Genomic DNA, 13,243 nt, shown 5'->3' on the forward strand with positions numbered 1-13,243 from the left:
CTCTCTTATGCTACTGTTGGAAATGAAATCAGTATAAATTCTTTGAAAGGCAGTTTAGCAGTTCGTATCAATATTAAAAATGCAAATATTATCTCTTGATCCTGAAATTTTACCTCAAAAAGTATCACTGATATTACTTCAAACATGTCATGTATGAAGATGTTCTCTACTTACAATGGTGAAAAATTAGTTAACTCATATCTACCCACAGGAAAAGATCAATATGGTCCATTCATACTATCAACATATTCTATTTGCAATATAATGAACAATATCTAAGAAAGTCAAGTTTAATTATACCAAGAATGCTAACATGCTTATCAGATTCAGAAAAAGATAGGAAAAAGCTAGTCAACAGAGAGCTGTAAATACTCTCAAATTCAACTTGATGTATGTAACATATGTAGCATATGTGTTTATACAATGTCTAAGCTGAATTTCATGAAACTGAAAGAGAAAAAATGGCCAAATCCAAACTAAATACACAGAAAAATCTCCTCGCTACCCTAAATAGAAAAAACAAGAAAAAGCCAAAAATTAAGATTAGAATTGAGGAAGAACACAATGACACATAGATTTACAACAATTTCACAACCTACAGGAAATGATTTCCAAGCAAAATACTTTATCAAAATTCACTCCAGTACAAGCACGTCACACTCGAATATTCCAAGTACTATAGGAACAACTGAAAGATACCCAAACAGATGGCTTTACAGTAGAATATTATATAACCTTTAAAGTACAGTGAATTGTAATGTTATATTATTTCACATTGTGAAAAAAGATAAAAAGCTCTCTATTAATTAAAAAGACTCGGCCAGGCACGGTGGCTCACACCTGTAATCCCAGGGCTCTTGGAGGCTGAGGTGGGAGGACTGCTTGAGCTCCAAAGTTCGAGACCAGACTGAGCAAGAGCAAGACTCCGTCTCTACCAAACACAGAAAAATTAGGCAGGTGTCGTGGTGCGTGCCTGTAGTCCCAGTTACTTAGGAGGCTGAGGCAAGAGGATCGCTTGAGCCCAAGAGTATGAGGTTGCAGTGAGCTGTGATGATGCCACTGCACTCTACCAGGGACGAGAGAGCATGACTGCCTCAAAACAAACAAAAAACCCAATAGAAGATGTACCAAAAAAGAAAAGCAGCATAAAGTTAAATGTAACTATTTAAATAAATATTACCAAATAAAATCTTGCAATGTATACAGTTTGACAAAGCAAAATTTACTGCAGAAGTGCAAGAGTGGTTCAATATTGAGAAATTTTCAAAAGAAATTATTTCTATTAAAAATCAAATGAAGAAAAAACAAGGCTGGACTATTAAACTTGGTATGATCAAATCATATCCTGAAAACCATGAGTTCACAAGTATTCAAAAATAAATAAAAGCAAAAATGCTTAAATAAAAAGAAAAACACTAAATGAGAAAAGGCAATTTAGTAAAAACAAATGTCACTCTAAAGCCACTTCCATTAAAATCATGAACAGGCCAGTGGTGGTAGATCATGCCTGTAATCCCAGCAATTTGGGAGGCTGAAGCAGGAGGATTGCTTGAGCCAGGAGTTCCAGACCACCCTGAGCAACACAGTGAGACCTCATCTATACAAAAAGTTAAAAAACAAACAAACAAAATTAGCTCGGCAAGGTGCTATGCTCCTGGAGACCTAGCTGCTTGGGGGAATGAAGCCAGGAGGATTGCTCAAGCCTGGAAGTTTAAGGTTACAGTGAACTGTGATGGTAAAAAAGAAAAAAAAAAAAAAAGTGAAAGAAAGAAAAAAAAAATCATGAACAAAACATGCCTCTGCAATCACTAAAATGCTAGCAAATATACCATGGCAATAAAAAGAAATGACCAGCATAAATTTGGGGGAAGAAATAGTTCCCTTGCCTTTACTGCTATTTTTATACATATAAAATCCAAGTGAAATCTAGTTTTAATAAAAAGCTATTCTAAATTAATAAGAGAATCTGGTAATACAGCTGGTTATAAGATAAAATTCTTTGACTAGGCAATAAGTATCTCAAAATAAAAACGGGAAAAGTAGCTTACTCACAATGTAACAAGATTTTACAAGGCAAATAGAAATAAAAATATCTAGGATAGCTGTCTATTCCACCTAAACATAATTTAAAGCAGAAACCATAATGCAAATGAAAGAGGGATACTGTATCCCAGTAAAAGGTAACAGATCAAAAACTTATCCTGAAAACATATGCAGAGGGCAATTTAGCCTTGAAATGCACACAGAAACAACAAGAAAATACGGGTAGAAACAGATGACTTATCTTTTCTAGTTAAAGATCTTAAATACACCATCTTCTTAGACCCAAGCAGATGACTGACGATAAGCCATGATAAAGGAATAACCTAAAATAACTAACAAAATAACCTTAAATAAATAGCATACAGAATATTCCTAAAAATTAGCCTTGAACAAGAACATAAATGAATCTTTGATAAACTCCAAAGAATCTTACAGACTGTGCTGTCTGATCATAACGGAGAAGTATGGCTTATAAAAAATACTTCCCAAAGGTACAATCCATGGAAAAAATAATTGATAGGCTGAAATAACATGCAATTTTCATTAAAATTAAAAATTTCTACTCTGCAAGACACTGTCAAAAGAATAAGAAGATAAGCCACAGATTGGGAGAAAATATTTACAAAAGACATATCTGATAGACTGTTATCCGAAATATATAGTAATTCTTAAAACTCAACAATAAGAAAATGAACCACCCAATTGAAAAATAGGCAAAAGATCTGAACAAACACTTCATCAAAGACATACATATAGGAAATGGAAAGATGCTCCACATCATACATAAACAAGATACGACTAGTATACACCTATTAAAACGGCAAAAACCCAAAACACTGATAACACAAAATGCTAGTGAGGATATGGCACAACAGGAACTCTCATTCACAGCCGTTAGCAATTCCAAATGGTACAGCCACTCAGGAAGACAGTTTGGCAGTTTCTTACAAAACCAAATATACTCTTACCATACAATGCAGTAATCATGCTCTGTGGTATTTACCCAAATGAGTTAAAAACTTATGTCCACACAAAAATCAGTGAGTGGATGTTCAAAGCAGGTTTATTCATAATTGTCTAATCTTGGAAGCAACCAAAATGTCCATTGGTATGTGAATGGATAAATAAAATGTAGTACATTCAGACAATGGAATATTATTCAGTGCTAAAAAGAAATGAGCTATCAAGCCATGAAAAGACAATAAAGAAACCTTAAATGCACATTGCTGAAAGAAACCAATCTGAAAAGGCTACACACTATGTAATTCCAACTATATGAAATTCTGAAAAAGACAAATATATGGACACAGAATAGGTGAATAGGTTTAAAGCACAGAAGATTTTTAGGGCAATGAAACTATGTTGCATGCTATCAGAATAGTGGATACATACGAGTTCATTTAATATTTGTCAAAATACACAGAATGTATAAAAGTGAATCCTAATGTTAACTGGACACTGGGTGATAATATGTCAGTGTATACTCATCAGTTGTACCATATGTACCAATATGCTGTAAGATGTTAAATAGTGGGAGAGGGACTCTAAGTTATATGGGGCAAGCTCTGTACTTTCCACTCAGTTTTGCTGTATGTCTAAAACTGTTCTAATAAAGTCTATTTTTTAAAAAAGTCCCCTATCTGTAAACCAAGAAAAACATACCACTTAATAACCTTTTAATAAAGAAATCCAATGGAGGAAAAAGAAAACACAATCATTAGAGCAAAATGACAATGAAAACTCTGTATATCAAAACTTAGATAGTTAAATTTGTACTAGAAGCTTAAAAAAAAAGAGCAAAAAGTAACCAAGAAGGAAATAAAGACAATAGCAGAAAGAAACTGAAATTCCCCCCACACAAAAAATAATGAGAGCTATTATGATTTTTAATGCTATGCTAAATAATTAGAAAACGCCAATGAAAGAGATAATTTCTAGAAAGACAAAAATTAGAACTTAAAAGTAGAAGAGATCAATAACCACTAAAGAAATTGAAATGATAATCCAAAACCTCTATCCTCAAAAAGTATTAGTCCAGACAGTTTTTAGTTCTGCTCTATCAAGCTGTTAATAAGTAAGCTAATCCTTATTTATTCAAGTTGTTCTAAGGAATAGAAAGATAGGGGTTATTGCCCAGACACAACCAACCTACATAAGATAATAGCAAACTGAATTCAGAAGGAATTAAACACTTGCCTTATTAAATAAATATTAAAGCCACCCTAACTGAAAAAAATATTAATGCTAGATTAGAAATATACAAATAGAAATAAACAGTGGAAAAGGAAACCCAGAAATAGATGCTAGAATACATGAGAATTTAGTATATGACAAAAAAGAAATTTCAATTAAGTGAGAAAAAATGCTTTGATAAGACACCTGACACAACTGCTTATCTATCTTACAGACATTCCAGATGAATCAAACACTTAATGGTATAAAAATCTTCTAAGAAAATACAGGAAACTTTATGAGCAGCACAAGGGATGAAGATACCCTTATAAAATTTCAAGATACTCAAAAGCTAGAAAGGATAACCAAGGCTGGGTATAGTGGCTCACACTTACAATCCTAGCACTTTAGGAGACCAGGAGTTTGAGACTAGCCTGAACAAAAGTACAAGTAGAAATATTAGCCTGGCATGTGGGTGCATGCCTGTAGTCCCAGCTAATAAGGAGGCTGAAGCAGAAGAATTGCTTGAGCCCAGGAGTTGGAGGTAGCAGTGAGCTATTAACATGATGATGATGTCACTACACACTAGCAAGGACAACAGGGCAAGATTCTGTCTCAAACAACAGTGGGGAAAAAAAGCAAATTCAGGTCAAGAGTAAAATCAAAGCTGAAAACACTAAAACAGAGGGATATTTAAATGTTTAAAAAATACATGGGCAATATAAGTAACCTTAACACTTGTACCCCCATAATATGCTAAAATAAAAAAAAATGTTTAAAAAATAATTCATCAAAAGTTAAAGTAAGAAAACAAGGATAACCATATGTGACTACATTAAAATAAAAAATGGTGTAGCAAGTAATATCAAAAGCAAAAATCAACAAATGACAGACTAGGAAAAATATTTGAAATTCATGACTAATAAAGGATTAATATCTGTAACATTTAAAGAATTCTTAAGTGGTAAGGAACAAACAAAAGAATAGTCCAACAGAAAAACAGGACAGGATGGAGATAGATTAACAGAAGAGAAACCCAAATAGCAAATAAAATGTTAAATCTCATGAGAAGTTAAATAAGAACTATCACTTCAAATCCATGCTGTCATTAAACAAACAAGTGATACTGGGCTATTGCTACGAGAGATTCTTAGAGAAAAGGAAATGCTACTACAGTACTATTAGAAATGTTCATTTTATATTCTTCTTGAAAAACAACATAGGTACCTACTCTCCATCCCAGAAGCTTTACTCCTGTAATCTTTCTTAGAAAGACTGATTGCTTATATTTGGGGAAGGGTGAGACCCTAGAAATAAACTGAATTTTTATCACTTGGTAAAAGTGATAAAAATGGTGAATGGTTAAGTAAATTCGTGTGTCTCGATGCTAAAGAATACTTTAGGAAGTCATTTAAACTACTGATATTACATCTACGTTGGGGAACTTACACAGATTTTTCACAATTAACTTTTAAAAGAGAAAAACAAAATACAAAAATATATTTACAGATAATTTAAAAGCACATATAATATGACCCAATTATGTAAAAAGATGTATACACACACACACACACACACACACACACATTTCTTTATGCTTAAATAACATATCCGAAAAGATTATCAGCAAAATTTCACTGGTAGGTCACTCATGGTCGAAAAATTAAGTGTGAATTTTACTATCTTCTTCATAATTTACGTCTGCTTCATTTTCCTCCCAATAAACCATTGCTTAAATAAGCAGGAAAAACATGAAGCTATCCTTTTTCAAAAGCAGGTACGTATTACAATAGAAGAATATCAGATGGATATTTTGTAATCATTCAACTTCTAACACAAAAGATACACAAATGTTTCAAAAACATTTAAATGAGGTTCTCAATTTGAAATTTTTCCCCTCAAATTTAATTTATTAACATATATATATATATATAATCAGTTCAAAGATGCCTGTCTTTCCTCAACCACAACAGTGGGATAACTACCATCTCTCAGAATGTTGCTATGATTATAAGAGATTATACACATAAACTCTTCCTTTTGTTGATCTTTAAAGAACAGCTAAAAACAAACCACAAAAAAAATATTTTAGGCTAAAAAAATGAGATAATATTAATAAGCATAAAATGGCCATCTTTAAGTGGGGACATAGGATTAACATTGTTTTTCTAAAACATGGGACGGTATAAAAATGTTTAACAGAGTATCATACATAGAAGCATGAGCAAAAGGGGAAAGACTACCTTATAATATCATTCTCTCCCTTCCTAAAGAAATATCAAAGCAATTCTGAACATGCCATTTTTCTTTCTAACGTAGTATTAGGGAAGGTATGGCAAAAAGTGTTTCTTAAAATTACTACATATTAAAAAATTCTACATTAGGTTTGCAGTGTTGAAAATGGGTACATAAATTTTTCTATATAAAAAATAGCATCTTCTAATGCAGTGCTTAGTAACAATTACCAGGTTAACTACTATGCACCTATAAGTTCTGCTTCCTTTTTAAGTGTAATGGAGAGAAATCAAATCCTTGTAAAAACTGATACATATAATTCCCATTCCTCTCATTAACCCCATCAAAATTATATTTCAAAATAAATCAAATTTTCACCCATTGGCATAGAAAGGGAAAACTGAAGATTAATGTAAGGATTAAATTAGCAGATAATTCTTAGAATAAAAATAAGGATAAGTATAATGAAATAAATACACTAGAAGTTTAAAGAGTACTCACTGCACCAGATGTACCTAAAAAAGAAAAAAAAAAGTTTTAATATTTATTCATACTATTTCTTCCTCTCTCACTAACAATCCTGAGATTGTCCCATATGACTTAAGTGCCTGCTCTATTTCCCACAAAAGAAACATCTACAATGCAAAGCACTTTCAGAATTTGAATGTTCAATCTACAAACCCACTTGGAGCCAGTTTGAAACGTATTCATCTTTGCCTTTGGTTTCTCTTCTTGCTATCATGGGTGTCTATCTTGTCTAATTCCTCTTCCTCTGCTATATATAACACCAAAGAACAATAATGCCTCTGACCTCTGATCCTCCGGCTTTAGATTTGTGGTAACTACAACTATCTAGATTCCAGGCTTGTGCTGTATAATACAGTAGACCTTAGCCACCACACATCCCTGCTTAAATTAAAATTTTAAATTAAGATTAAATTTTTAAAAATTCAGTTCTTCAGTTGTACTAGCCACAATTCAAATAATAACTACATGTGGCTAGTGACTACTACGCTTGACAGTACAGATTACAGAACATTTCCAACACTGCAGAAAGTTATATTAGATCAGGCGTCCTCAAACTACAGCTGCGGGCCACATGCGGGCCGCCTAGCACATTTATCCTGCCCTCCTTGTGTTTTTGCCGCCGTTGTCTGTCCTGCTTAGCAGCGGACCTGTTCCAGGGCCCACAGTGCGCACTCTCCAACGGTCTGAGGGACAGTGAACTGGCCCCCTGTTTAAAAAGTTTGAGGACCCCTGTATTAGATGGTGCTGCCTTATACAACTACAGAAAACCTCTTAAGGATCTTTGAAATGCACCTTAGTCATAAAACTCATACTAATAATGTTTAACTTTAGAAACTAGTAACAGAAAACTGTATGTAAAAAGAAAACAAAGATTGTATGCAAAACAAAACAAAGTTCATATATACTGAATGTACTCAGAAGCAGCTACTATGGACATCAATAGTAGAGCCAACACATTTTAAAAGTAATTAAAAAGAAAATTTAATATAATTTTCCAGAATTACTAGGGTTAATAGTACCCAGCTCTAGATAGCTAAGAAAAAAAAACTGCAGTAAGTATTTTCAGAACATCATTTTCATTTGAATATATAATGAAATCTGTGAAACATCTTAAAAAGACCAATCATGTCACATATAAACCTGCAGGGAAGCACACAGTATGTTTCAAATATCTTTCAACCAATAATGTTTAAAACAAAATATGTTTTGGTACAATCACAGAATAAATTTCAGCATCTGGAATATTAATTTATGTGGAAAACTATTCATGAATAATGGAGGCATTACTATTATATATCAAAGCCAGTTAAAATGGCCAGTTATTGGTAAATAATGAGAAAAAAAATTGTGACAGGGGACAAACTCCAATAACCACAAGGGCCATGAGATGACAAAGAAATGAATGTGAAGTAGTCCAGAAGGCCATGGGGACTGCATACTCCACATTTAAAGTAAGGAGCCACTATCCCTTTCCTATGTTTGCTAAGTATAAACATGAACTTAACCAGAGTTCATTCATTTAACAAATGTTCTCTGAACACCTACTGTGTCAACAGGACTGAGCACTAACAACTTGGCAAGATAAATTCAAACTTTATATAAAACCTGCAGACTTTAAATGTTAGCAATAATTATAATACAAAATTTCAAAACATTGTGTAAGCCAAAGTTTATCTGCAGATCAAATGTGGTCTAGAACCTCTGACCTAAAACTATGATCAAGAAAGAAATATCAGGAGGTGATTATAAAGCCAAAGAAGACACTGCTTTTATTACTCATTATAATAGGGCTGCTACTCCCCAAATGAAGTATAATACATACCATCATATATAGTGTACATACCTCCAGCTACATCCATGCTATTTACACCTGGCTGTAAGAAGAAAAATGAAATTAGTAATATTCACATTGTTAAAACTATATTTTACATAAAGTCCTCACAAAGCACAGTGAAACCAATCTCTTTTTTATGGATAATTCTCAAGCCAGTGACTCAAAGATTCTTAACAAAAGTTTTAGTGGTCTCAGTTCCCTGAGCTGATTATAACTTGTAAAAGGGATCAGAAATCTGGGGCTTCTTAAGCACTTTCATTTAGGTGCTATATGGTCACCAAGAATACACAGATCCACAACCCTTTACCCATAATTTGAAAACCCAAAAAGCTCTGAAAAACAAGTTTTTTTCAAGTATGGCCCCAAAATCTACTCAGAATGAACATGAAGTCTTTACAATGTTTATTTATCACACCTCAGAGTAATTGTCCATTAGGTTTGCTGTAGAAACATTAATATGTTAGAAATTAACATTTTCTAGACCCCACAGGAAATTATGAAATAAGACATAGAATGTACAATGTGTTACTTTCCAATATTAGAAATAATTCTGAAATATATCTGGCCTTAAGGATTTCAGATAAGACACTGAAAACTTACCACCCCCCCCCCCAAGGGAGTATGCCACACATGTTCACTATTACCTGATAACCTACTAGTGGTTGTAAAGAATTTAAACTAATTTGAATATCATACTAACTTATATATTGCTATACTACTATACCAACATATATTGCTAGCGGGGTAGTAAAGCTGTTTAAGGATTTTTCTAATTTGTCATAGCTGAGGTCTCATAAAATGTGGATTTCAAAATCTAGTATTAAATCACATTCTATCAACTTTTCATTAGCACTCAATAAAGCAAGTGTCTACACTTTAAAATTAAAATGAAAAATCCTTCTGGCTCACAAATTATGGTTTTTGATAGTCTGGTCTTATTTAATGTGGAATTAGCTTAAGAACTAAGAATGTACATTTATTATAATATTAATATAGAAAAAAGGTAAATGCCTATCATTCAAGTTACAGAAACTAAAAGTCCACTGTAATTCTCATATTACATTACAGGACTTCAGCAGCACTTAAAAGGTTAACACAACTGAATGAAAAATACATATATATTATTTCATATATAAATTAAGTAATCAGTCAAAGCAGCACAGAAAATACTTATTTTCACATGATTACCGGTAAGGCAGGCTGCATGGATGCCTGAGACATATGAGACATCATCATTCCAGGCATTACTGAAGACATCATTCCAGGCATCTAAAACAAAAGTAAAAAAAGGTTACTTTATAAGACCAAAGTATTTAATGACTTTAAAAATCATATAACTTAAGATTAAAAACCACTGAACACTATACTACATGGACAGTATGCTTAGTAAGTGCTTGTTGAATGAATGAAGTACTTTTTCAATAATCTATTTTAATACTTATGTCACAGTTTATATGTATAGTTCAAATTTAAAAAGTTTGAACTATTATGTTATTTCTAGCCTAAACTTAAGAAAATCAATTTTCTTTTAGCATTAATCTAACACTTATGTTTTCCTCCCTTGTTTGGAGTAAGAGAATTTAAGATAAAAATTTTTCAGTATTTTTCACCTTTGACTTTTAATATCTATATTGAATAAATTTTACAACAATCTGTTCTCTTTCAAAATCCTAGATCAAAGGTGTTTAATATCCAAACAGTGACTTTAAAAAAATACAAGAAAACAAACTTTTAAACCCCCAATCATCTATTCTCTCTCCTACGGAGAACTTAAGGCACATACATACATGTCTGAAGATATTAGTTTGGAAACTCAATCTAGTTTACCAATGACTGCCATTCAAATCTATGAATTAATTCTACTAAGTGAAAATACAAATCATGAAGATTAACATAAATTTCCTAAGGATGTGACCTAATGCTCATCTATATTAGTATAATTCCACATTACAATTCTGATTTTAATATGAACATCAAAAGGATCTACTGAAACTGGGAGGGGGAAAATACATACAATAATCATAGGAAGGAACAATGTAATTATTCAACAGTTTCAAATTAAATAATTTGAGAAATAGGAAAAAAAGAAAAGAAATAAGCATTTGGTCAGGAGTAACATAAACATTAAAGCCTACTAAAGGTAGATAAGAACATTCATGCGCTGAATCTTATTATTTGTGAAAATCAACTCATGAAGCAAAACGAAGCTGAAGAACCTACTAAAAGGAAGTAGCATGGAGTTAATGGATTAAAAACAACCAATAAATTTGTTTATACATGTTAATCAAGAACTTGTTGACATAAAGTTTGCGTAGAAGAATGTGATAGCCTACCTGAAGCATGCTCAAAATAATGTTTAAAAAAAGGTACAGAATTTGAAATAGAAGCACTGACAAGCCTCCATCATCCAGACTAAAAAAACCAGAGAAATAACTTAACAAGTGAAAAATAATATAACAATCAAATTAGAAAGAACTAGGCTTGCTCCTAGCCCATATATCTCACCCAACAGATATATTCTCACAACTAATTTTGCTTTAAGCTAATGCAAAGTAAGTTGAATCAGGTAAGTGATTATGGGGGAAAGCAACCCAGAAGCAGGGTGGGCAAAAGAGAAACAGCCTAATCCTTAAAATGGCTTATATAAAAAAATCAAAAGCTAGTAACATATCCAAAACTGGAATTCTAAGCTAAACTGGGAAATCAAAGTTTGAAAACTTAAGAGAAAAACAAATCAAAGTAATTTTTCATAAGAATTAAAATTTTAAAAGTAGGGTAAAATCTCCATGCAATAGAACATTTCCTCAGGTTAACAGCAGGCTATACAAATGAATCTTAATTTCAAACTGAAACATTTTGACACACACAAAGACCAAATCCTGTTAAGGGCCGGGCGCGGTGGCTCACGCCTGTAATCCTAGCTCTCTGGGAGGCCGAGGCGGGCGGATTGCTCGAGGTCGGGAGTTCAAAACCAGCCTGAGCAAGAGCGAGACCCCGTCTCTACTATAAATAGAAAGAAACTAATTGGCCAACTAATATATATAGAAAAAAAAAAAATTAGCCGGGCATGGTGGCGCATGCCTGTAGTCCCAGCTACTTGGGAGGCTGAGACAGAAGGATCGCTTGAGCCCAGGAGTCTGAGGTTGCTGTGAGCTATGCTGACGCCACGGCACTCACTCTAGCCTAGGCAACAAAGTGAGACTCTGTCTCAAAAAAAAAAAAGACCAAATCCTGTTTAAAAAAAAAAGCCACAAAAACCCCTATATGTAATAAGAGTTTACTACACTAGGCTTATGAGAATTATAGGAAACGATATTTGAAAATCATTAAAGAACATACAGTGCTTTACCATAGTTCTCTATCCTCCTCGTACCTCAAATTTTTAAACATCTCAAAAATGTTCCTTTAGAGAATGGAAATCATGGTATTGGTTATGGAATGAAATTTATTGTCAAATAAAAAGCTACATTCTTCTTCATTATCTTAGTAAATTCTGAGGGGGTGGCAACTAGTTAAAGCTTGTTTTACCTGAAACTCATCTACAAGTCTTAAATCATGGATAACTGAAAATTCTAAAAGTAAATAAACCATTAATACAATTTAAAACAAAGCTGTGACATTGTTAACACGAAACCAAAGAACAAAAACATAAATATGCAAAATATTATATATTTGTATGAAAAGCTATTATAAGAATTTGACAAATTTAGAGCTCCTTCAGAGGCTTCAGCATCACAGAAAACCTAAAGAATCTACTCCGTGGAAATGTTATGAAGATTTCCATTTTCCATAAATTCTAGGACAGATTTTCAATCCCTCTCTTTAAAGCTGCTTTCTTTCAGAGAATTTGTGTTGACTTATGCCTGTTACTTGGCAGCATCACAAATCTGAGATCAGATTCTTTTCTATTAGGCTGGTGCAAAAGTAACTGTGGTTTTAGCATTGCTGAAATCTGGCATTTGATATTGGAATGCATTCTTAAATAAATGTGGTTATGTTAATGCACATTTTTCACCTTAGGATTTTTGCTAATGACTTATTACTTGCTGTTTATTTTATATTTAACAGTATGGAAATTATTGATGTTAGACAAAAAGCAAATCAGAGTGATTTTCTTATTTGAGATCACAAAGCAGCAGAGACAACTCGCAACATCAACAACACATTTGGCCCAGGAATTGCTTACAGTGGTGCAGTGCTTACACTGCTTACAGTGCAGTGGAGGTTCAAGAAGTTTTGTAAAGGAGACAAGAGCCTTAAAGATGAAAAGTGCAGTGGCCAGCCATGGAAGTTAGAAGTTGACAACCAGAAGTTAATAATGACCAATTGAGAGCAATCATCAAAGCTGATCCTCTTAAAATTAAAACTACATGAGAAATTGCTAAAGAACTCAAGGTTGACCATTCTACAGTTGTTCAGCATTTGAAGCAA

At 33.0% G+C, this 13,243-nt stretch overlaps 1 protein-coding gene across 8 annotated transcripts in view; it reads right to left on the reverse strand.

Moving 5' to 3' along the window:
• Positions 1–13,243, reverse strand: part of PRPF40A (pre-mRNA processing factor 40A) — a 52,707-nt gene that overhangs the window by 26,412 nt on the left and 13,052 nt on the right. For all 8 annotated transcript variants that reach the window (XM_076005546.1, XM_076005545.1, XM_076005544.1 and 5 more), the window contains 3 exons: positions 10,001–10,081; positions 8,822–8,852; positions 6,952–6,965 (listed from right to left, as the gene is read on the reverse strand). In XM_076005546.1, coding sequence (XP_075861661.1) covers positions 6,952–6,965; positions 8,822–8,852; positions 10,001–10,081 — 126 coding nt within the window. The remainder of the gene's footprint in view (positions 1–6,951; positions 6,966–8,821; positions 8,853–10,000; positions 10,082–13,243) is intronic.

The sequence above is a fragment of the Microcebus murinus genome, chromosome 8 (assembly GCF_040939455.1).
Source record: "Microcebus murinus isolate Inina chromosome 8, M.murinus_Inina_mat1.0, whole genome shotgun sequence".
NCBI lineage: Eukaryota > Metazoa > Chordata > Mammalia > Primates > Cheirogaleidae > Microcebus > Microcebus murinus.